Source organism: Panthera leo, chromosome F3 (genome assembly GCF_018350215.1).
Source record: "Panthera leo isolate Ple1 chromosome F3, P.leo_Ple1_pat1.1, whole genome shotgun sequence".
NCBI classification, from domain to species: Eukaryota; Metazoa; Chordata; class Mammalia; order Carnivora; family Felidae; genus Panthera; species Panthera leo.
The window spans coordinates 48,132,263-48,158,009 of NC_056696.1; the positions used below are offsets into that span (position 1 = coordinate 48,132,263).

The 25,747-nt window shown below is 37.1% G+C and overlaps 2 protein-coding genes across 8 annotated transcripts in view; one reads left to right on the forward strand and one right to left on the reverse strand.

Moving 5' to 3' along the window:
- Positions 1 to 20,363, forward strand: GLRX2 (glutaredoxin 2). Of its 4 annotated transcripts, none has more exons than XM_042926418.1 (5): positions 1 to 366; positions 4,070 to 4,133; positions 6,739 to 6,915; positions 7,823 to 7,934; positions 20,277 to 20,363. In XM_042926418.1, the coding sequence occupies exons 1-5, from the start codon at positions 245 to 247 to the stop codon at positions 20,321 to 20,323; spliced, it is 522 nt and encodes a 173-aa protein (XP_042782352.1). In that variant the 5' UTR covers positions 1 to 244; the 3' UTR covers positions 20,324 to 20,363. The 4 variants fall into 4 exon arrangements, with proteins under 4 accessions (XP_042782352.1, XP_042782349.1, XP_042782351.1 ...); XM_042926415.1 differs by lacking the exon at positions 1 to 366 and adding an exon at positions 499 to 810; XM_042926417.1 differs by lacking the exons at positions 1 to 366; positions 20,277 to 20,363 and adding exons at positions 500 to 810; positions 15,346 to 15,380.
- RO60 (Ro60, Y RNA binding protein) overlaps positions 12,433 to 25,747 on the reverse strand; it is a 25,506-nt gene continuing 12,191 nt past the window's right edge. For 3 of the 4 annotated variants that reach the window (XM_042926407.1, XM_042926406.1, XM_042926409.1), the window contains 7 exons: positions 23,049 to 23,269; positions 22,404 to 22,550; positions 22,012 to 22,149; positions 21,114 to 21,230; positions 20,685 to 20,798; positions 20,259 to 20,405; positions 18,268 to 18,705 (listed from right to left, as the gene is read on the reverse strand). In XM_042926407.1, coding sequence (XP_042782341.1) covers positions 18,553 to 18,705; positions 20,259 to 20,405; positions 20,685 to 20,798; positions 21,114 to 21,230; positions 22,012 to 22,149; positions 22,404 to 22,550; positions 23,049 to 23,269 — 1,037 coding nt within the window. In that variant the 3' untranslated portion in view covers positions 18,268 to 18,552. Of the gene's footprint in view, positions 17,911 to 18,267; positions 18,706 to 20,258; positions 20,406 to 20,684; positions 20,799 to 21,113; positions 21,231 to 22,011; positions 22,150 to 22,403; positions 22,551 to 23,048; positions 23,270 to 25,747 lie in introns of those variants that run through there. The other variant, XM_042926408.1, reaches the window with a different exon arrangement.

The following is a 25,747-nucleotide window of genomic DNA, read 5'->3' on the forward strand; positions in this document are numbered from 1 at the left end:
TTCAAAGCCACGGCAAAACACCTCCGAACTATTTCAAGTTTTATGTTCTTTCACTTTTTTTATAAACACAATTTTTGTTTTCTTTGGAATGAACGTTCTGCGTTCGGTTCCTTTTTTCTTTCAATTCTGGATGTAAACCTCACAGTCACACGATTCATATGGGTTCCTGATCAGTACCTAATTTTAAGAGGACATAGGCCCTCACTTCACCGAGAGAGGCACACCTGTCTGACCGGAAGTTGCGATGACGCTACCGTCTTTATGTAAACATCCCAAGCACTTCGATTCTCTTTCAGACAGTCTTTTTTTCTTCTCCGTTTCGCCAGGATGTTGGCTACAGTCCCAACGCGCTGTTTCCACCGGCCAGTGAGTCTCCATGAGCGTCCCTAACCCCCTAAAGAAACAGGTGTGGGGCAGGGCCGAACCCCCGAGGCCAACAGGGGAGGCGTCGCGTGGGCCTGCACGGCTGTTTAACTACACGTGGGCCGCGCTGACCCCGACTCTGCGCTCTGGGGCCGCGGGGCTTGGGAGCACGCGCGCGGCCGCGCCGATGAGACCGGCGGCGGCGCGGGCAGCCCGGCGGGGCGGGGCGAGGCGGGCCCGGCGGAGCAGGGGCCGGGCGTGCGGAGGTAGGACCCGCCGGCGGAGGCGGGCTCTCCGCGGCCGCGGTCGCCGCGCTCTCCGCTCGCCGCGGGCCGGCGCTCCGATCATGTCCTGGTGGCGCGCGGCGCTGCCGGGGACGCAGCTGATCCGGCGCGGGAGCGGCTCCGCGCGCCAGCTCGGCCAGGCGGCCGGAGCTGCGGCCTCCGGGTACGGGGTCGGCGTGGCGCGGAGGCCTCGCGGGGGTCTGGACCAAGCGGTGGGCGCGGGGGCCTCTTCCCCTGGCGCCGGGGTGGGGGGCCCTCGAAAGTGGCGGGAGCTCAGGAAGGGTGGGGGGAGAATGGTGCCCTAAGCGGTTGTGTAGACTGACGGCTCCTGTGACTCTTAGGATGGAAATACCCGAGTCGTGGTCACTTGCCCCCTCCCCCCCCTCCGCATAATAAATTGGGATTTCAGATAAACAGAGAATATTTGTTTAGTCTTAGTGTATCCCAAACGTTGCACGAATCATACTTGGACTAAACAGTCACTTGCTCTTTATATGAAGTTCTAATGTAATCGAGCGTTCTGCATTTTTATTTGCTAACTAAACCTGGCAAGGCTGCTGCAGGAAGTGAAGGAGCCGCTTCCTTGCTAAATGGCCAAGTGTTTGAGGATGGGGATTGTGACTTAGGCTGATGTCGCCTCTGGCTAGACCGAGGATTGCTTTCCTTGTACTTCCCTAGTGCTGTGGAGGATCCACTGCCTGGGCTGATGCTGTGTCACCCACAGGCCCCCGAGGCTGCTCCAAGGTGGTTCTGCCAGCTGGCATATCTGTGCCTGCCACGGTGCATCCATCCTTCTGTCTTGGAGTCTCTTTCTGCTTACTTGGTGTGGTAACTCTGACCAGTTCTGCAAGACTCCACAAACTTCTTATTTTTTTTTTAATTTTTTTTAACGTTTATTTATTTTTGAGACAGAGAGAGACAGAGCATGAATGGGGGAGGGTCAGAGAGAGAGGGAGACACAGAATCTGAAACAGGCTCTGGGCTCTGAGCTGTCAGCACAGAGCACGACGCAGGGCTTGAACTCACAGACTGTGAGATCATGACCCGAGCTGAAGTTGGACGCTCAACTGACTGAGCCACCCAGGCACCCCAGACTTCTTATTTTTAATGTTTATTTATTTTGAGATAGAGAGAGAGAGAGAGAGAGAGAATCCCAAGCAGGCTCCATGTGGTCAATACAGAGTCCCAGGTGGGTCTCCATCCCATGAACTCTGAGATCATGACTTGAGCCAAAATCAAGAGTCCTAACGCTTAACTGACAGAGCCACCCAGGCGCCCCAAGACTCCAGGAACTTTTGATTAACTTTATTGGCTAAGTTGGTGACCCACTTGGGAAGGTGCTAATCACTAATCACATGGTATTAATTATTTGACTGACAGGTCCTTGGGTGTTTGTTTCCAATGATATGTATTCCTGGAGCATTTAGCATTCTGCCTACTTAGTATCTAGTAGGTGCTCCATAAATGTGTTCTGGCGAGTGGGTACATGAGTACTGAAGTGAAAAGTTGCTTGTGCACTTCTCAGTTGATGTCCTTTTCTTTATTGGGTAATAACTTTTGCCAAGCTTAACCAGAATTGGAGGAGAAAGTTGCTTTCCAGAAACTTATTCTTTTATTTGGGTGGGTAGAGGGTGATATTTCAGATGCACCTCCTAACTCCTCTCACTCCCCAAGGAAACATTCCTGTGAAGGTTCTGTTGGAACTGCTTCAATAGTAAATATTGTAATAGATGTTTTGGGGATGACAATTAGATGTGGGACTGGAGATGAATGGAACTTGTTTTCTTAGTTGATAAACCAGACAGGTTGCTGATTTATTACATTAAAGCACCTTCTTAGGTCCAGGTCAGTGCTACTTACTGCCCCTGCCCCTCTTTTCCCCCCTGGTTTAGGCTCCAGGAACTCAGCCTGCTTTTTTCTTGATTTGCACCCTCTGCTGTCTTCCTAAGTTGGCTGCAGTCTCCCTAGTTTGCTACTCCTAACCCTTTCCTGAGATAAGTGCACAGGCCCTTTTTGTTTTAAATATTTCCTTGCCAACCATTGGGAAGCAAGGAATAATAGATTGTAAACATTGGGGCGTTCTAATGTTATAATGTTCCCTTGGAGTGGTCTCTGCCTCTAACTTTTTGTAATTACTGAAGGTGATGTTTGCTATAGCATCCTTATTCTAAGTGCATAGGCATGGCTATATAGATCAGTTACTCATCCTCCAAGGATAACATATAAAAATCTATTTTTTTTTTTTTGAAGTAAGTTCTATGCCTTGATGTGGGGCTGAAACTCACAACCCCAAGATCAAGAATCACATGCTCTGCCGACTGAGCCAGCTAGATGCCCCCAACATTTAAATTTTAACACTCACAGTGAATGAATGAAATGTTTAGAGGGACATTTTTTTTCTATCAAAACTTGAGTTTTGCAACATAATGGTAAGGAAAATATTTTTTGAAATATTTGAAGCTTCAATTCTTTATCTTACTCTCTTAATCTTTATATAATTTGAGTAATTCTCTTTTGAAACCTGGATTATTTTATGATTCTTTTGTAAGATTTGTAATTTTACTCTAATTAGTTTGCATCCGGATGCTGGATATGGTTTGGACAATGCAGTAAGGCCTGGCTGATGATGAAAGATAGGTGGATGGGTAAAGGTTTTAGGCATAGGCATAGAGATTTGGTGATACAAAACTAGTCAATTTTTAGTGACTATATTCCTGTTACAATGAATCCCCCTTTTACAAGCTCCCAGCAGCTAGGTTTTGGATAATAAATATCTAGAGGATCCCTGTAATTAGGGAATAATATTAGTAATGTTAAACGTTATTGAACATTTACTGTGATCAAGGCACTGTTCTACTTTTTATCAATTCATTTAATCTTCGTAAAACCCTTTGATGCAGGAGTGACTATTATTCCCATTTTACGGATTGGGAAAGTTGCAGTTATGGATGTTGTGGTTGAGATACCTTAGTTTCCTTAAAATCTTTGAATCTTTGTAGATTCTCTGTTTCACAGAGTGTGCATGGAGATTTAGCATGTTTTAATAAGAAAATGGGAACTGTATTTTTAAACTAATGGTCAGGTCATAAGGTCAGTCTTTAGGACAGTCTGTTTGAAATTTGGTGTTCAGAAATAAGAGTGCACCAGGCTTTAAACACAGTAAATGCGACTTAACCAAATAATTAAGGACATTAAGAGGCTAGTTAGAGAAGCACACAGTCTTTTTTGGTTTTAGTAAACAAATACTTTGTAAACTGATATTTTGTACTAATAATAAGTAAAATTATTTTTTCTGTTTCATAGATTTGGATCTATATCTGCATATCAGGTTTTATTCAAATGGATCTTGTCTGATATATTGTCTTTAATGATATGTTATCTTTAATGTTTAAAGCTACATTGCCTTTTAAAATTCTTTTTAGGATGGGGAACAGCACATCATCATCTTTGGGGAAGTCAGCAACTGCTCCTGTGAATCAGATTCAAGTGAGTGATGTGGGAGATGTAGGAAAAAACTTGCCTATGTGGAAAAAGAATTATGTCTTACACATTTAATGTGCTTTTTCAGTATCCGAACTGACATAGTTCAGCAAATGAATTACTAAGTATATATTTTAAAATCTGCTCTCAAAATAATCCATGTGGCAGGAAAGTTCTAGATCATTTTGGTAGTCACAATTTATGAGATTTATTATTAATAGAGCCTTTACTCCCTCTAAGTTGGATCTGTGAAGTTAGCTCCTCCTTTCCATCAGACCTAACTCAGGTCTACTCTTGATAGCAGTCAAGCTGTTTTTAGCTAGGGATCGTGTTTGATTTTGGCCTGGGAAGCTGTTTAACAGCTTTCTTCCCTAACACAGAACTTTGTACGCTGTAGTTACTCCAGAAATGATCCCCTCAGGAACACTGTGTGCTGCTGTGTACTATTTTCCTCTCTTTCACTGCAAGCCCCAGTTAATTTTGCCTCAGAAAACTTCTCTTGTTGTATGTTTTTCTTCCCTTGGAGTCTACAACACATACTCATGTTTATCTTTTTCTGTTCTTCACCACCAACCACCACCACATATAAACATTTCTGCCTTTAATTTATTTGGCTAAAAAACAGCTGATGAATGTAACAGCAATGTTGGAAACCTGTTGTGCGGGAATTGCCTCTTTGAAAAGAATACAAAATCATGAAAACTTAGCAAGGTTGAGCTTGAGAGAAGGTGAGAAGGATCACTCGAGGAACTGTCACCGTCATCTTGAGTTTCAACTCACTTTGGAATCTCTTCACTGTTTTTACTGCGTGCTCAGCTCCCTCTAAATGACGGTTTCAGTGTGCCTATAACCTCAGGCAGCATGGTGGAGGAAAGAGCACACTGGGTTTGGTGTTGGGACAGGTTGGGTAAAATCCTAGATTGTTAACTTGTCAGCCTCAATTTTCTCACCTATAACATAGATTCATTAATACATTTCCAGTGTGACTGGCTTTCCCCGAGACAGACTTCTATACTAAATATTATGAATAAGCAGAAGACAAAGCATAAAAGTAAACCCATTTGCAGGTAGCTAGACTGTGCCTTAAAATCCTTCTGACACCAAAGGATGGATGTACCTTTAGAATTACTTTGCCTGGGTACTCTACCCTTTGATTTTTGGCTTTCATCTTGAAGGTGTTGCTTATGACCCACATAAGAACAAGTTAGACAGATGCTTCGGTGCTAGACCTGTCTGTTCAGAATCTCTTGAAGGACCTGGACATTCAAATATTTAGAGACAAAAAAGAAAACAAATTTCACAGGTGACACAAATGCATAGCAAATTCTCATGGTCTTTGTGATAAAGGCCTGGAGAGTCGTTTCCAGACCAGGCTGATCTTAGAATCATCTGGGACTTTTTTTTTTTTAATACTTCTTTTTTTTTAAATTTATTTTCTAAAGTTTGTTTATTTATTTTGAGAGAGAGTGAGCAAGAGAGAGCACACATGCACAAGCAGGGGAGAGAATCCCAAGCAGACTCCGCATGGTCAGTGCAGAGACTGATGTGGGGCGTGAACTCACGAACCTTGAGATCATGACTTGAGCCGAAATCAAGAACTACCCAGGCGCCCCTTTTAAAAGTAGTTTCTGACTTCTGCATGAAACCCGTTGAATCAGCATTTCTGGTAGTGGGTTTTCCAGGAACAACAGTGTAAGAAGGCCTTATCGATACTGTAATAAGATTTTTTTTTTTGTTTTGTCTTTTTGTTTTTGTTTTTTACTATAAAGATATACGGGAAAGAGTGGAAGTTGAGGGGTAGGCTGTTTTTTTTGTTTGTTTTTTAAGCTTATTTACTTATTTTGAGAAAGAACACAAGCAGAGGAGGGACAGAGAAGGAAGGAGAGACAGAATCCCAAGCAGGCTCTGCACCAACAGTGCAGAGCCTGATGCTGGGCTTGAACTCATAAACTGTGAGATCATGACCTGAGCCAAGGTCAAGAGTCGGCTGCTTAACTGACTGAGCCACCCAGGTGCCCCAAAGCCTTACATTTTAAAGAGAAATCATGTGTCAGTCCTCACCATTAAAAGTTAAAGACAGTAAGGAGTTAACTTCTGAATACCTACTGAGTATTTAAGAGGCAAGGTAACAGAGTTTAAGTGCCTGGACTGTAGAATTATATTTGCCTAGATTCAAATCCCAGCTTTCCAACTCTTATTAGATGAGGACTATGAGTAAGTCACTTAGTTTCCTCTGTGTCTCACTTTCCCCATCCGTAAAGTAGAGATAATAACTGGACCTTATCTCAGGATTATAATGAGGCTTAAATGAGCTAGTAAAGGTTAGGTGTTAAGAATTGTGTCTGGCACACAGACATGTTTGCTGGATATGAATGGGCTGTGATTATTGTTATCACTCCATGCCAGCTTTCCATCTGTTACATCCTTTTGACCTAAAAACATCCCTTGGAAATGAATAATATTCTCAATGTACAGATAAGAAAATAGATGATGGGGCTTAGTTTGAGCACTGTGTAATGAGACTCCAGAATCCATACCCTTTCCACTATAATCATGATTTCTTTCCAGGAGTTAATGCCTAGAATTAAAATGTTTGTTTGTTTGACTTCAGGAAACAATTTCTGATAATTGTGTGGTGATTTTCTCAAAAACATCTTGTTCTTACTGTACGATGGCGAAAAAACTTTTCCATGACATGAATGTTAACTATAAAGTAGTGGAATTGGACATGCTTGAACATGGAAGTCAATTTCAAGATGCTCTCTACAAAATGACCGGTGAAAGAACCGTGAGTATATCTTTGGTGGTGCTTTTCCCCCAGATAGGTGGTGACTTGGGTCACCTAGAGCCTGGACTGTTGTGTGAGGAAAAGTGGGCCAGGTGTTCACTCATCCTCTAAGAATTTTGTGTTGATAAAGAAATGGCAGATCTGGGAACAAGATTCAGAGACTGGATACAGCAGAGTTCATTCATTTTATTTTTATTCTTGGCGTGGTGTGTGTGTGAGTGTGTGTGTTTTGACTGGAAGAGTGGGGTGATAGTAGTGTCATGAGTGTTTGTGAACCCTTAAGGTCCTTCTGGAGCTCCTAAGATGAAATCCTTCCTCCCTTTACTTGAACAGTACAGACCAGGGGTCAGTCTTCAGGTACTGTGCTAATAGGAGTGCTTTAGTTCTTCATGTTTTTAGATTCCTGAAATTTGTCCAGTAATATGCATTTTTTTCAGTGAAATGCATTGTTAGGAAAATATACAATGTTGCCATTTCCCTTTTTGTTTCTGTTTGCATGGAAGATGTTTAATAGCATATCTTCCCTTTTAGTAAACAAAGAACCACCTACGAAAGAACCACCTAAAAGTATAAACAATAACTATAGACTATTATTTTACCTTTTATATGCCATAGCAATTAGAAGGAGGGACTTAAGTGTCAGATTGCCCTAGATTTAAATCTTAGCTCTGTCATTTACTATCATTGTGACTTTGGACAAGTTCCTGTGCCTCATTTCCCTCCAAAATAAGGCTAAAAATAGTACCTACCTCAAGGGTTGTGAAGATTTAAGTACATACTTTGTGAAAGAGGGTAGTCTGACATCTGGGGTATAAAAGTACCCAGAGTGTGAGGGTCTATTATTATGTGAAATGGTCTTATACTTCTAACAAGAGAGTGATGACCTAATCTTTTGTTTATCCAACAGGTACCAAGAATATTTGTCAATGGAACTTTTATTGGAGGTGCAACTGACACTCATAGGCTTCACAAAGAAGGGAAACTGCTTCCACTAGTTCATCAGTGTTATTTAAAAAAAAGTAAGAGGAAAGAATTTCAGTGATGTAGGTGCTTATAATGTTGCTAGTAAAATGTTAGTGATTTAAAATGATCATGCCTGATAATGCCTTTTAAATGTTTGAGGATGTTTTAAAAATGTAAATCATCTTTATGGGAAAGTTCTAAAACTAATGAGCAATAAATTGCTGTGGAAATCTCTTCTTTCTACTTGCCAATTCTTGAGCAAAGGGGATGATATTTAAAACTAAAGGGGTGGAGTTGTATCAAAAGATGAGGAGAGAATGTATTTTATTAGGAATTTAAATATGGGGCACCTGGGTGGCTCAGTTGGTTAAGTGTCTGACTCTTGATGTTGGCTCAGGTCTTTATGTCAGGGTCATGGGTTCAACCCCCGTGTTAGGCTCCACTCCAGATGTGGAGCCTACTTAAAAAAAAAAAAAAAAAAGCCTTTAGGAATTTATGTATGAATTTTACAACCAAGAGCTAGAAGCTAAGCATTTGGGATTCTTTATTCTGTGTAGTATTCAGAAGGAGTTAATTCCTTACCTTTTATGGCTTTCAGTGGTGAGGACTGCTTTGTAATTTTTCTCTTTAAAATGTAAGGTTCTCCCAGTTATGGTTGTCAGCTCAGTAGGGATATCCTTGTACTATATTGAGATAAACCTTCATACTTTGTACTTCTAGGGTAAGAGAAATATATTAAATTTGTCAGATGGAATGAAGTTTATTTCAGAGAAACCAAATTACTCCTTTAATGACTCAGTAGTTCCAGGGAACAGAACTGTACCTAAGGGGAAGAAATTATAAGGAGGAAGATTTCAGCATTTTATGAAAATGAACTTTTGAAATAGTTCAGAAATGTACTTGAGATTTATTGTAAGGTGGAAAGTTCTGCTTTCCAAACTGTGTTGAAAGGGTGTTGGAAATGTTCCATAAGAGATCAAAGTATGGGGTAGGAGGTTACACTGTCCCTCTAGTAATTTCTGATGTAGATAGTCTTCGATTCTGTGACCAATTCAAACTATATCTTAGTAATAAGATATATCTTTTGGAAGTCTTATTTTATAATAATTAAAAATATTTTGGATACTTTATTAATCACATCCCTGTTTCAAGCTTATCAACAAGAGTTAAAAAAATTTTTTTTAAAATGTTTATTTATTTTTGAAAGAGAGCACGAGCAGGAGAGACGCAAAGAGAGTGGGAGACACAGAATCCGAAGCAGGTTTCAGGCTCTGAGCTGTCAGCACAGTGCCTGACACAGGTCTCAAACTCACGAACCATGAGATCATGACCTGAGCTGAAGTCAGACGCTTAACTGACTGAGGCACTCAGGCGCCCCTCAACAAGAATTTTTTTTTTTTTTTTCAATGTTTATTTATTTTTGGGACAGAGAGAGACAGAGCATGAACGGGGGAGGGGCAGAGAGAGAGGGAGACACAGAATCGGAAACAGGCTCCAGGCCCCGAGCCATCAGCCCAGAGCCTGACGCGGGGCTCGAACTCACGGACCGCGAGATCGTGACCTGGCTGAAGTCGGACGCTTAACCGACTGCGCCACCCAGGCGCCCCTCAACAAGAATTTTTTAAGTGCACTTCCTAGGAAGCATTTTCCTAGCTGATCCCACAGAGTCACCAGGGCAGATTGCCAGATGCTGGGAAGAGAAAACTTCTCAAAGGTGGGAGGACAATGCACTGTAAGAGAAGAGTGCTTTTGCTTTCTGGTCTAGCTGGACCAAGGAATCTGGGATAGTTCTGCAGAAGACAGCTGATAGCTTTTTTGGCTATAAGCCATCAATGATGCTTCCTCCATGGACTTATTAAATTGCCATTAGGAGACCTTGATAAAACAAGGATTTGGACTATTTCATTCTCATATGGTAAATTACAACGCTGGAATGGAACAGAGAATGGAATGTCCTTTAGTCCTTTATTCTGCATTACGTCATGAGAAATTTTACATTTGCTATGTTGTAAAATTTTTGTTAGAGAGTAAATATACTTGTTACCTGTGTGTTATTGTAATTTATAATAGGAAATATGTATTTGGTCTTAATCCCATTCCTGGCATACAGCCCCTAAAACCCTTGGAATTTGCTGCCATAAAGAGCCATAAAGGTGTTATGTTAATGAGAAGACTTTTGGGAACACCCGTAAGGATGGGGTCTGGTTGCCAGGAGAACCAACCCTGTGATTACAGTGTAGGAACTTTCCTACACTGTGGGAGAGGGAGAGGGACTGGACGTTGATTGCCCTCATTGGCCAGTGATTTAACCAATCATGACTATGCGATGAAGCCTCTATAAAAAACCCAAAGGACAGGGTTTGCAGAACTTCCGGGTTGGTGAGCACGCGGACATTCAGGGAGAGTAACGTGCCCAGAAAGAGGACAGAAGCTCCCACCCTTTCCCCGTACCTTGCCCTGTATCTCTTTCACCTGGCTGTTCTTGCTGTGTGCTTTTACTTATTTTATTATTATTTCTTACATGTTTATTTTTGAGAAGAGTGAGCGGGAGAGGTGCACAAAAGGGGACAGAGGATCTGAAGTGGGCTCCATGTTGACAGCAGAGAGCCTGTGAGGCTTCGACTCATGAACTGTGAGATCATGACCTGAGCCAAAATCAGACGCTCAACTGACTGAGCCACCCAGGCGCCCCCCTTGCTATGTCCTTTTAAAATAGACCAGTAAATGGGGCACCTGGCTGGCTCAGTTAGTTAAATGTCCAACTCTTGGTTTCAGCTCAGGTCATGATCTCACTGTTCATGAGATTGAACCCCGAGTTGGGCTCTGTGCTGCCAGTGCAGAGCCTGCTTGGGATTCTCTCTCCCCCTCTCTCTACCACTTCCCTGCTAGCACGCTCTCTCTCAAATAAACAAAAAAGCCACACCAGTAATCTAGTAAGTAAAATGTTTCTCTGAGTTGTGAACTTTCTAGCAAATCAGTTGTCCCAGGGACTGGGTTCTTGGAACTCCCATCTATAGCTGGTCAGTCAGAATAACAGATGACAACCAATGTCAGGCAGATTGGTATCTGAAGTGGGGGTTTGAGGGGCAGCCTTGGGGACTGAGCAGCTGCCCTGACATGCCAATCCTGTTTGACCAAGACTTTTAGTTTTTTTTCTAGTTTATTTTTTTCAAGGGAGACAGAGACAGCATGAGTGGGTGAGGGGCAGAGAGCGTGGGGACAGAGAATCCCAAGCAGGCTCTTAAGTGTCAGTGTGGAGCCTGACGAGGGGCTCAAACCCTTGAAACTGCAAGATCACAACCTGAGCCAAAACCAAGAGCAGGACGTTTAACCAACTGAGCCACCCAGGCTCCGCTCCCCCCCTCCCTCCACCCCCCTCCAAGACTTTTAGTTTTAACTGAAATGGGCTAATTAACTGTTAACTAGCAGTTAACAGTGATTATACCTTCTCTTTTCAGAGAACATTATTATTTAAGAATTTCTTTAAGTGTTTGAGAGACAGAGAGACAGAGCACAAGTGGGGGAGGGGCAGAGAGAGATGGAGACAGAATCTGAAGCAGGCTCCAGGCTCTTGGCTGTCAGCACAGAACCCGACACAGGGCTTGAACCTGTAAACCATGAGATCATGACCTGAGCTGAAATCAGACGTTTAACCGACTGAGCCACCCAGGCACCCCTGTCTATTTAATTTTTCATGTTACGATATGAAAAATACACTGTTTGCTGTAGCCTACCAATATTAAAAACATGGGCCCTTTGTTTCTTATTTTATCACTGATCAATTTATACTTGAATCAACAACATAGCTACTAGGGAAGCTGGAAAGCTGTTAAGAAAAAAAAGGGGTATTTTGTCTTAATGTATCTGGATTGTTTACTAATATAAAAATTAGCATTTGAACAATATTTTTTAAGTCACGTCTTCTTGATAAGGTTTAATATTGTTAATTACTTCTTAAGTCTAGTTTTCTCATCTGTGAAGACATGTATAACTTGTGATCTTTCTTCATATAATGACAGTCATCTTGAAATAGAGAACTATAAAGTCAACAAAAATGTCCAAATTCTTCGTAGGTGCATTCTGATGTAACTTACTCTTTTCCCAAAGGTAACTCTGAGTAATTTTTTCACGAAAGAAAACTATTTTAAAACTCCTTTAGAATGTGCACTTTGGTTAAATCCAGAGATCTACAAAAGAATCCTCAACCACATGTATTTTAAATATAATTATATACAATTAGAGGCATTATAAAGCCAGTGTTAATTATCAAACTTTAATTTCATCTTATTCAAGTATTATAACATTACTAAGTGCCTTAGCTTTTATAAGACATATTATATAACCTTAAAATTCTTAGTTCGTTGAAGAAATAAAGACAATTATTTGATGTGCATAGAGTTTATTTGGTGTGTCTATCAATTTCTACAATACAGTTGACTAGAAACCGTTCCCGCAGTGTGTCTGTACCCCATGTCTAAAATGATGTATTCAGTATGGTATTTTGCAAGGCTAGAAAAGGAGAGAAAGTCAAAATTTCACAGTATTGGTGAAAACTTTTATCATGAAATAAATTTAATTCTTTAGTATTTCATCCATTTTCTATCAGAAAAACAGCAAAATTACATTGTTAGGTATATTATTTACAGTGAAAACTTGGAAGACTCAACAAAGCATCAGTAAGTTTATCAACAGAGCTAAGACCCCTCCCACCCCGCTTTCCAGGGTCCCTTCCTTTGAAATGAAACTTGTATAAATCAAACTTTGTATCCTTAAGCACCAGCTTGACAATTTAAAGTTTTCTTTCAATTTTATAAAATATTCCTGCTTTGAAAGGCAGAGTGAATGTAATTAAACAAATCACTGGCCTGGATACTCTTTATTGCAACAATTGCAATGTTTTACAACTGTATTCACTTCTTTGAATGAATTTGCTTATAGGCTTGAAACAGTATTTGCCTTTTGTTTTCAAAAATTCCCTCAAAAAATTAATCATTTTTGAAACTGTACACCCTTATTTTTCATTCATGGTGTTTATGCAGCTTGGTCCTTGGAGATTATGTTACATAAAGTCCAGCTTCTTGGATAATTTGTTATACCAAACAATAAAAAACCTTAAGCTACCACAAAATATTAGTGATGTTAACAGTCATGTATGTAGAACTTATCAGTGTACCCAGATTATCCTATTAATAGGTGCTTAAACTACTAATGTACAATCAGGTTATGAAACTCAACAGTTAAATTTCCATTCATTATGCAATGAAAGCTCTAAAGACCCTCAGAGTTCCTGTACTTCAGAAACACTAACACTATTAAGGCATTACTTAATGAACAGACCCTACGGAAAGTAACTAATATGCCTGTTGGAGAGCTAGTCATATTTTAAGGCAGTCAGAAGATTCATTTTTTTCACTTTAAGGCTCTTACATACTTAAATGTTATTCTATGCAGGCATTATTCTGTGTAATTTAAATAGTAAGTGGTCATTTATGGAAATCAAAGTCTTTATATAAAGCAAATGGACAGTTTCAAACTAGATTATAACACCCTTCCCCCAACCAATTTTTTTTAAAAAGAGGATTTCAATCCCTTTGGAGAATTTCTTCATTATCAGAAGCTGGCAATAAAGTTAGAAAATGTAACTCAAATGCATTACAAAAGCTTTGTTTAGTCATACCAAGACACATTACGTATAGTCCATATTTAAAATAATAGAGCAACAGAAACATTTTTGATTATTCATTGTATAATATTTTAAACTTAATTTGGCTGTATATAGATTCTAAAGTTTACATTGCAAATAAAGCCTAATAAGTATTTTAAACAAGTTTCAATATTCTATCAATTTTATGTGGTAATAATACATAAAATAGCAAGGTTTTACCTCATTTACTACCTCAACAATCCAAGTGTTCATTAAGTGAAACCAGCAGAAATGTAGTTTTAACTTACCATTTGTTTTGTTCGGTTTTCTAACTGAACTTCTAAAAGTACAGAAATCTAAATATATTTTAAAATTAAGTATCAATTGTGTTCATAAAGTTAATATGATACATGGTGGTGCTAAATTAAATAGAAGCAAAGGGAAAAATCTCTTTAGGCTCAGAAACAGCTTTTGTGTATTTCCATTGTATTTACAAAATTCATAATCATTGAAAATAAATGCCTTAATTGTAGTAATAGGATGTTGCAATGTAACTCCTTCAGTTTATTTTTCTACCAATTTCCAATATAATTTGACACTTTCAGGGTTTAGGAAAATGTGTCACATTATAATTTTATTCAAACAGTATGCTTAACTACATTAAATTTCTACATGAAAAAATATTACCATAGAATTTTAAATTAACTTCCTAATTTTTCAAAAGCAAATAAACTTACCAATTAAAGAAATGTTAAATGTGAATACAAGTTATTTACAAGATCTTTTATGCTACAAAAGATGTATATATAAGCTCAGTGAAGTACTTAGATGAAAGATTTGAAAGTGATCATTATATGGAAATATGAGCATGGAGATGTGCTCAGAGTATTCAGTTAATTATTTTTCTAAGAGCAAATTAGATCTATAATTGCAAACAATGGCTGAATAATCTTACCCAAAGGCCACAGAATTTCTGCAAACATCTAACACGAAGGATATACAATGTAACTTGATTTGGGGAGGAAACATACTAATCCAATTATTGTTCCAAGAGACCTGCCCATTATTAATTTGAAAAAATATGATCTTAAATCTATATTGAGCAAATGGAGATCTGCAAAAAGATTCATCCCAAACCTAACTTTGTGTGATTTTTGTGTCATTCATTTTATTACCCAGGTAAGAGCAGGATGAGAAACAGAGGACACAAATGTGAGAATAAAGTAATTTTAAAAGAAAAAATGAGGTATAAAAGTAATCTTCCAACAAATAAGATTAGGGAGCAGATAATAGGAAAATACTAAATAAAATCTGTACAGTAAATACAACTAAATTCATAGTGTTATCTTTTTTTTTCTTTCTAATTCTTCCTTGTGTATGTTTACCATGAGCTCGTATGACATTTCTCTAGAGAGGATACTGCCTTAACCAGTCACCCCAAACCTGTGGTATACAAGAACAGAAATTCATTTTTGGTAACTTACTCTAAGGGCATCACTTTTTAAGACATTTTTATTTGTGGGTATGAGATCTTTAGGTCAAATTACGGCACTTCCAGTAAGTGATCACAATGATTTCCCTTCAATTACGGTTTAGATGTACTTTTAAAAATGTTCTGCACTCAAATGTCAGATCCTCTGACTCATCCAGGAATTGTGCCTTAAATTTCCAGAACGATCTTATATTATTTCTGCAAAATCTCATAAAATGAGGAGAAAAGCCTGACAAAATTATATTCTATCATTTGTGGATTTACCTGTTAAAAGATTAATCAAATGCTTATTAATAGTTTCTTCACTTAGACTATAAGTTTGTTCTTCTAGGTCTATCCAGGCGGATCTGAGACTCGGAATGTGTTCCTTTCTCTTGACCAGAGAATACGGACTTCTTAGTCAACACTCACCTTCACTATAAACATTTTTCTTTCACATTTTCCCATTCAGAACAGGAAATTTGTTAAAATGACAAATTATTGAGCCTACTGAATGATTTTTCTAAACATTTGTTCAAAATATGTTAACTCCTGTGAAGAATGCTTTTAATTAAAAAAATTTCTAATTTGTATTGCAAGCCCTCCTCCTAATTTAAACTTCTATATAGATATTAAATAGTTGATTCTTCTAAGATCCAATCATCATCTAGGTTACATTTTAAAGATAACAAAATTGGTAAGTTAAATTGGTTGTCTACATTCACATAGTAAATTAGATAAAGCAAGAGGTTCTAAAGAGGTAACCCTAAATTCCATTCACTGGCATCTTCCTCACTAATGTTCCCATAAAACTAAACTAAATAATATATAATAGTGTTAATGGAATTTTCAGGAGGTTTCAACTAATAAGGAACGGTAGGATTTTAAGATTAGTTTTAGTTTCACTAATTACAACTATATCCTGAAAATATTTACATATTTTCTAGGAAATAAAGTTTAGTTGTTTTTCTTAGGATTGATTTATTTTAAAAGCAACATTTCCGTAAATGTTAATGTAGCAATAATCCTAAAAGTAATTCAGAAAATAAAACTTCTTTATCACTTGAGTACATTTTACTCATAATGAGGTAAAGTTTTAAATTTTTTTCTATAGGACTATGTTATATATAGCAACACAAGTTATTAAGACATTAATTGTGCTTGAGAGTTACTATGAACTATAAAAGTGTACATGTTCACAATTTGTGTTTCTACTACTAAATCAATCATGTATATACATTATTTCCTAATACCTAAAAAGATAAAAGTCTTGAATAATTTTATGTCACCCATTTTGTAGGGAGATGAATTCTGGAATGGGAATGAAGGGCCCAGATTGCTAGATTTAGTGCTCCAAAGCCATACTCTCTTAGACCTTGGATCCCTAGGCTACAGATAAAAATTAACTTTTAAAAATGTCTAAGGTTTCTTCCAGCTCTAAAATTTCATGATTTGAAAATAAAGTTACCTTCTATAATGGCCTCCTTTATATTTTTTTTCTTCCCTAAATCTTACCCTAATCCAGTTAATCGTATGTATCTAAATATTTCAAAAAGGTGACATCTAATCTTCTCTGATGGACTGAATATTACTATTAGCTTGTGAACACCTAAAAGCACTATATGACCAGTACATAACTGAAGGAAATAAACTTTTATGCTTTATTCCAGTTAACATTTCTATTAGGAATAAAGTTAGATCATGTTGTCATTTTTAATTTAAGATCTTGGGTTTACTTTGAAACTCCAAATACTATTATATACTAGGCTCTTTAAACTTTAAATTCAATCTGAACATAATATTTTAATGTATCAAATGCAGCTAACACCTTACATCTAATGCTTGGCAGAGGGTTAAAAACAGAATGACACCAGAAGCAAAGTATAGAGGTGGTGGTGGGGTGTGTGCACTACTTTGCTGACCAAAAAAAATCTCAGATAAATCATACTTGCAAACTGCTACCAACGGAATGGCTATGTAATAGAGCCAGCATTAGTATGTCAAGTAAGTTTGAAAGGGACCATTTTCTTGTCACTTCCAGAGCCCAAATTTCCTATAAAACAGAAGATCTCTTCACAAATTCTAACACTACTAAAGTTTCCCCTTTGTGCTCCAAACAAAACCTGTAATTCCTAAGTACACAAAAGGCCATAATTTACATTTACTAGTCTGACTTTCCCATGACAGTGAGAAGAGCATTATAAATCCTCAATGAATCATTATTATGAAAAGTACATAAATATTGAAGTTTTATGTTCTCTTAAACAACCATGATGTAATTATGAGCAGAGATATTGGCATTTCAACAGGTTAAACCACCCCAGAAAGAAGGGACATTTGCTTCAGAAAATAATGCACTTTAGTGTAGTGAAAAGGTTTATACACAAATAAAATAGAAAAAAATTTTCTTACAGACTAGTGATATGTTACTCAAAAGCTGACTTTCAAACCTGAAAGACCTAGCTTGTATTATTTTTTTTACACTATCAAAAAAGAATGTTTTGTCACAAATGAATGGACAAAAAGATGTGTCACTGACATGTTTACAATTAGGAAATATCTAAAACCCATTTACAATTGGCTAAAAAAATAAAGGTAATTACAATCATATTTATTTTAAAGGAAAAAGCTAATCTGGTTATAGTTGAGAGTCTAATGGTCATACTTTCAGATTTATGAGTGGGGGAGTTAAATGATTAAAACATTGTATGTCCTTTTCATTTAAGAGTGTGAGAAAAAAGTGTAATTACATGTGGATATGTTATATTTTAGCAAAAATTGTGAAGTCATGCCCCACTCACAGCAATAAAATGCACCAAAACAAACAAAACGTAAACCAGATAGACCCTCACCTGACACAACCTTTATAGTCTCTTCTCAGGGGTCTCCACCATGTTTCTTGTTAATGTTAACAATCCTACAAGTGTAAAAATATCAGATTCAAAGTATCTTTTTCATTGAGTATGAAAGCTGCTATTTATGTGATCTTAGAAAACTCCAAGGAATCTGTAAAACTCATTCATAATTTAATCAAATGTCTTTTTTTTTTTAAAACCCCTTGGTATAAAAATTTACAGATGAATTTCATATTCCATCACAGTTACATGGTCCAGTGCATTTCAGAGTATTTGGACATTACCAAAGCTGTCCTTTTCCAATGCAAACATTTAAGAAAATTTTCAGCACTTCTCAAACAAGTGACATGATGTGGAACTACTTACACTTTTGGCTCTTACTTCTTTTAAGTATAAATGTAATTATTAACCACAGCAAAACTGTTTGACTATTTTATGGTATCTATCAATAAGAAGTTCTCTGTTAGACAGAAGGAGCTACAGTGTATGCTGAAGCTATTTCCCAAGAACTAGTTTAGTAGACAGAACTTTGGGCTCATCTTATTTTTCCTTCCTTTTTGTTTTTGTTTTTTGGTAACATACCCACATCCTATACTATCATCTTATCATCACTGGATTAAGTAAGATCAGCTGGGAAGTAGCTACATATTTTTAGCGAGATCACTGATGGCAATGGACCTCTTAGATCATGCTGGTGCTTATGGTTAAATCACATCTAATGTGAAATTTCGAATTACATCCAGAGCTCCGGTATCAAAGCCACACATATCCAACATGCCTCTATCATCTGGGTCTGCAATGGTAAAACCATTTGATGTCATTCCACAAACAATCAATTTAGCTGGAATGTCCATTTTCTGTAGGAAGATCAAAATACATATTAAAAAACTGTATGCAAGCAAAAGCAAATAACCTCCAAAGTTAAAACACTTCAAATTCTATCTAGCTTTTCATTACAAAGTCGATGTTTTTTTTTCTCTCCATAAAATCTGTTCATCTTTCAGTCAGATTCTGTGATTTCAGAAAAACAAAAAATAAAATTGTGTGAACAATCTGCCTGAAATTCCTGCTTCTGTTCTGTGGGCCAGAGTACATTCCTGAGCAGCCTAGAGACTTTCTACTTATGAAACCTGTCAGGATTATTTGGGGGCATCAGATATTTTTACCAACATGTCAAACAGTGGGGCCAGTGTGTGTGGGTATATGTAAAGAGGTATTTCCTGATGATTAACAATGTTAGATCTATGATTTTATTATATATATAACATACACATGTCACATGTAAGACCCTGTTCTCTATAGCTATAACTTAAGGTTAAAATAATTGATTTTTGGAGAAAAACCAACAATCACTGAGTATGCACTATGTCAGAAACTGTAATTAGCTCTTTAAGTAATTTATCTAATTGTTATAACAACTCTAAAAGGTAAGTAGTACTACTTTTTTTAAAAGTTTATTTATTTTGTGGGGGGAGGGGTAGAGACAGATGGAGAGAGAGAATCCCAAGAAGGCTTCACGCTGTCAGCACTGAGCCTGACGCAGAGCTCGAACCCACAACTATGAGATCATGACCTGAGCCGTAGTCAAGAGTCAGATGCTTAACCGACTGAGCCACCCAGGCACTCTGGTGAGTAGTACTATTAACTACTAAGACCTATACTATAGTAGTAATATACTACTATGACGTACATCGGTTAAATAATTTGCTTAGATCCACAATGGGTAAAAGAGACTCAAAACCCAGGCTGCCTTGACTCCAAATTCTCTTCTCTCACTTGTTCTCATACTTATACATCAGAATCCCTAGGAGAGTTTTGTTAAAACACAGTCTGACTCTCCAGTTTCTGATTCAGCAGGTCTCCTATAGGGTCCAGGAATTTGCATTTCTAACAAGATCCCGGGCCAAGCTGCTGGTAGGAAAAACACATTTTGAGAACCGGAGCTCCTCAGCTATTTCTTTTTCCAGTCACACTAGCCATAATTCAAGTGCTCAACAGCCACATGTGACTAGTAGCTACCACAATGGATACTGGAGATAACATTTCCATGATTTCAGAGAGCTCAGTCGGAGATAGAACAAAGAAGTAGCCATAAAACTTAAAACACAGATTATAGCTTTGCTTTAATTTTATGTCGTCCTTTAACAAAACTCACAAATGATACTTTATTTTGATTGTCACCAAAAGCAGTTTAAAGAGGATGTTTTTAGTAATGTATAGAATTGGAACTAGTTGAAATAAATCATGTATGTATAGCCAATACTTTTTATTTCAAGTGCTGCTACATCCAGAACTGGCGTGTATTCCTATACAAAGCTATAGACTTATCTTCGGTATCAGTTTTTGGAAAAACAGTGAATATTTGAGAACTGTGTCTTATTTTGGGATGAAAGAATACTTAAAATGTTACCTTTCGATACTCCCTCAGAGCAACAGCAGGATGGACACTTCCAGCAAAGGTCTCATTATCAGTGAAGACAATGAAGACATCAGCAGCTGTGTTTGTCATTTGAGCCCAGATCATTGGAAGAGAGCAATCAGTTCCACCTGCTGGGATCTAATGCAAAACAAAAACATGGATTAGAATAAAAGTGCCCTAGTTTCCATACTGAGATGTCGGAAATAATTAAATATTTAAAAATACTATTTTTTACATTATCACTTTACTTAGAGCCAATACACAGACCTTCTCAAAGTGTGTGTATTTTTATTTTGTGCTCATGAGAAATTGAGATGAAACAATTTGTTCTCATGAATTTACTACTATCAGTCACGACATCAATATAAGATTATTATATAACACATGTTAAGTAAACTTAATCAAACTGTTCTTTACCTGATTCATAGCCATTAAAACCTGTTGTAATGTCATATCTGTAGTCACTGGACAAGGTACCATTTCATCTGAAAAAGCAACTACATAAGAATCTTTTTCTGTTCGTGTGACAACCTGAAAAATTCAAAGGTGGTGAGTTTTAGCAGATTAGGGTAAAACAAATACAGTATCTTGAATTTCTTAAAATTCATCTTTGAAAGCTTTATAAATATACCTACATTACCATATGCATACAGTATACTCAAAACTTTATTTTTAATTATATTTAGATATGAAATATTTAACTGAAATGAAAATGTGCCAAATAAAATGAAATGATAGAAACAAATGAAAATATAATCCTTGATCATTATCTACCTTCATAGTTTTGTCCCACATTAAACATTTTTTAGGGTGGCAAAATCCTGAAATGGCCTTAGGGGTTCTCACCATACACATTGCTGCTGCAACTGTGCTAGCGTTGAGCACACTGCCCAAAACTCTTTGGTTCATCGATGCACTGACGTCGACAGCCAGCAAGAAACGCTTTCCAGTAGGCTCCACTGTCTAAAGAAAACCAAAACAAATAATCATGAAAAACAACCATAGAAATTAAAATTAAATTTCTAAAACTTGCATTTACTTATCTTTCACTAGACTTCTAAGATAACAGGTCTTGTTTTTGATTTACCAATTGACAAGTATTTGAAAATGTCTGGCCTTTTTTTTTTTTTTTTTTTAACTTTATTTATTTTTGAGAGAGAGCAAGAGGGAGACAGAATCCGGAACAGGCTGCAGGTTCTGAGCTGTCAGCCCAGAGCCTATTGTGGGGCTCGAACTCACAAACTGTGAGATCATGACCTGAGCTGAGATCAAGAGTCAGATGCTTAACCGACTGAGCCACCCAGATGCCCCTAGTTGCTACTATTTTGCTGAATGGCCAGAATATTTTAAAACCAAAAATTTTAACTTATGGCTTTAATGTAGGATTTTCAGTCCTAAAAAAAAAAATCACTTCCCATAAAGACAGAAGAGATGCCCTACTGATTAACAGAATGACAGAGGACCAAGTCAAAGGACTCTACAGGAATAAAAAAATTTAAATTTGGTATTTCAAAACTTATCAAAATGATAAGATAATTGGGTATCATCCAAAGGTGAGGAGAAATTCTTTACTTAAGCTTACAATGTTAGCTATATATCCACATTTACATGAACTATGGAAAAACACATGAATATCTAATCAAAAATGGTTAAACTATAAGTATCATCTTTAAAATGTGTTTTTATAAAATATATGAAGTCCGAATTGGGTCATTTGTTATGAAATGAAAAGTCAAACCATTACCTTAAATGTTTTATAAAAAGCAGTATCCAGAGCTTTCAAAATTTCTTCATCAGGGAGCCACTTCAGTTTTCCTCTGAGCCCATGACCTGTTTTATAAGTTTCTGATGCAATTAAAACATGAAATGGATGTATGCGAGCCTAGAAACAAGACAGAGACAAAAAGAAAATCAAAAATCAAATGAAAAATACTCATTATGTCTTTAGGTTTTGTTATTGTAGCTAATAAATAAGTTTCATAAAGAAAAAATGAGGACATATTAATCTTAGATTTCAAAGTCAAAATGAAATTTGGTATGATAAGTCTCAGAACACCTAAAACTCTACTGACTACAGTTCCAAAACTTAGGTGCTGACTTTTTCAATTAGTAGTAGCTAACAAAGGCAATACTTACCTTTTTTAACAGCTTTTCATTACACAGTTTTTCACATACTAAAGATACTTCTGAATTTCCTGGTTCAAGCACTGAATTAGCAGTCATCTTTCCTAGATTCCTTAGTAATGCAGTAAGAGGCATTTCTTGTAACAAAGCCTTCCATACCTATTGCAGTAACATAGATTGAAATGTAAGGAATTGAGAGGAAATGAATCAACATGTTAACTGTATAATATTAAGAATATATTCTTTAAGGTTTTCTTATGGGGTTCAAAGTATTTCTAAATAAAAATTTGTGTGCATTGGTCAAAGACTTATCAAATTAACTTGCTCTTCACTAGAGTAAGAAAGTGAAGTCTATTTTACGAAGGAATCACATAGAAGAATTTTATTTATTTTTAATTAACAAGGCAAATTAACCAGCCTTTCTGAAGCAGAAATAACACTTAACTGAATGCAAACTCCATCTGGACATTGTATTAAGTGTTTTAAATAAATATTAACCTCAAGATATATTTTAGATTTTTGTTAAAAAGAACTGAATGTATAGTTATCCATATAAATCACATGTCATAATTTACTTTTATACATAGCATAAATTTTAATACCTGATACGTATCAAATTACTCATGCTTAATCACATGCATACTATAAGCCACTTACCTCTTTAGACTTTAAATGATTTGTTAGAAGATGTTCCCTAACTAATCTATGCTCTTCTATTAGATGAATGACTTCCAGTTCATCTTTTGTGCGTTTCACTTTCTCTACAGCCTCCAGATACTTTAATAATTTTTCAGTCTCCACAGAAAGTGCTTTTTCTTTATACAATTCATGGACTTCTTTCCAGCCCTTTGTAATATATTTGGTTACAATAGCAAGTCCTTTAAGAAAATAAAGAAGTCAAACAGCATGAGAATATGGGATATACATAAGTAGACACAGAGGAGCTTAACCTTTTAAGCTGTGAGGCTGCTTTCTGTGATATAACAAACACATTCAAGCCAATGGAGTCAAATGATTTTGCTTATTCCATCATAATTGTTTTAAAAGAAGCTCTGGAGAAAAGTCTCTTATACCATTAGTCATTTTACGATAAACCTTTTTTTTTCTTTTTGAGACACCAGCATTAGAAACTTGGGTAGACAATACCTATCTCAGGTTCACAATCTCAGAAAATTCACAAAACTACAGATCTGTCTCAGTTAATCTCCTTTCACTTGTCCCTTTCTGCTGCTAAATAAATAAGCATTTATAAATAGCAGAGGTAAGTGGAAGTGGACAGTTAGGTAGGTAATTTGTAATTTTTTAAAGATAAAGTATTACAGTCCAAATTAAAAAAAGGAAAACAATGTGTTCATTTCTTCTATAAATTCTTAAAAAAAAATTTTTTTTTAATGTTTGTTTATTTTTGAGAGAGAGAGACAGCGTGAGTTGTGGAAAGGCAGAGACGGAGGGAGACACAGAATTGGAAGCAGGCTCCAGGCTCTGAGCTGTCAGCACAGAGCCCGACGCAGGGCTCGAACCCACGAGCTGTGAGATCGTGACCTGAGCCGATGCTTAACTGACTGAGCCACCCAGGCACCCCATCTTCTATAATTTCTTTTAATAGTTGAAAGAGTTCTTGATTGCGGGGCTGAGGAAATTTGGGTTCTAGCCTACATTCTGCCAAAAGATGGCTGTGTGATCATTCCAGGCCTTAGGTTTTACTTCTGTAAAATGTGGAAGGGGAGATTTGAGTTATCACCCTCAAAAAGGTCTATGGGGTAAATGTTGGTAAAATAAACAAATGGAACAGGTTATATAATAAAGAGTGGTGAAGACTATGGGACTAGAGGGGTGTCTGGGTGGCTCGGTCAGTTAAGCGTCCAACTGCTGGTTTCCACTCAGGTCATGATCTCATGGTTTGTGAGTTCGAGTCCCACATGGACTGATAGCACGGAGCCTGCTTGGGAGTCTCTCTCTCCCTCTCTCTCTACCCCTCCCCTGCTCACGCATGCTCTCGCTCTCTTTCTCAAAATTAATACATAAACTTAAAAAAAAAAAAGACTGTGGGACTAGTGAGTATGCCCTACAAATGTTTTAGTGAAGTTTTGGCTTAGTGCTGCCAAAAAGGGTATTTTCAAAAGTATCCAGGATAGGTATTTTTATATATCTTCTGATTTTTTAAAAGTGATATTAGCAAAGAATTCATTTTTTTTCTAAAATATTGTGCAGGCCAAGTAAAATCCATCTGTAAGGCAGATTGAGCTTATGTGTTGTCCCTAGTCTCTAGTTTAAATAATTTGATCAAAAGTCAACATTAGTATGTAGAAACTTGTAAAGTACTGTGACTTGTTACCTTCCAGATTTTAGTCCAAAATCTTATATTGCCTTAAATTACTAAATGTTTCATATGTAAGCATGTCTTCTATTTTGTCTTTCCAACTAAAATAAAACTTTCTTAAAGGCAGTCTTCTTATTTTTATCATACCCAAATTCTATGGTGGCCACACAGTTAAGTACACAATAAATACGTGATTAATTAAATCATATTTTGACTTGTTTTATCTACTTTAAATACACATTTTGGTCAAAATATTAAAACATTACTTATTTGGGGGGCGCCTGGGTGGCTCAGTCAGTTAAGTGTCCGACTCTTGGTTTTGCGTTGGGTCACGATCTTGTATTTCCAGAGTTCAAGCCCATGTCAGGCTCTGTGCTGATAGTGTGGAGCTGGCTTGGGATTCTCTCTTACCCTCTCTCTCTGCCCCTCCCCTGCTCACTCTCTCTCAAAATGAATAAACTACAACTTTTTTTTTTTTTAATAAAATATTACTTACTTGGTGGCTTAGAGTTTGATTCTAAATTCTTTTCACTCTGAGAAGCCTAGGGATCTCTTATGCCTGAACATACTGTTATGACCGCCAGATTTTAAGTATGAGTTCTGCCCTCAAAAAATTTAGAATTAAAGAATACTGTCTGTGGGAACAAGTTTAGGAAACATTTACTAATTCTTCTTTTTATCGACCAAGAATTCGAAACCCAGTATAACCATTTGCACAAATTCAGAAACCAGTTTTTCCAATTAGAACTAGCACTTAGGTCCACACCACCATCTGGTGTCTCAACAGACAAATAAAGCTGGATCCCTACATTCTTCTCATACTGAATCAAAAATTTAAAAGTAAAAAATTAAAGCATGAATATTTTAAGGAAAAAAACACAGGTAAATATTTTTATGACTTTATGTTGGAAAAGGCTGCTCTAAATCTAACACAAAACAAAAATCTATGAATAAAAACACGTAAGTTTCATTACATTAAAATTCCAAACTTTAGTGTGCCAGAAACCCCAATCAAAAAAATTGACAAAGAAAAAAA

Bases quoted from the DNA above. Each gene is read 5' to 3' on its own strand.
- GLRX2 (XM_042926415.1), top strand. From the start codon at position 551: ATGAGACCGGCGGCGGCGCGGGCAGCCCGGCGGGGCGGGGCGAGGCGG. The intron at 6,916-7,822 runs GTGAGTATATCT...TTTATCCAACAG, and splicing joins AAATGACCGGTGAAAGAACC to GTACCAAGAATATTTGTCAA. The intron at 7,935-20,276 runs GTAAGAGGAAAG...ATACTCCCTCAG, and splicing joins TCAGTGTTATTTAAAAAAAA to AGCAACAGCAGGATGGACAC.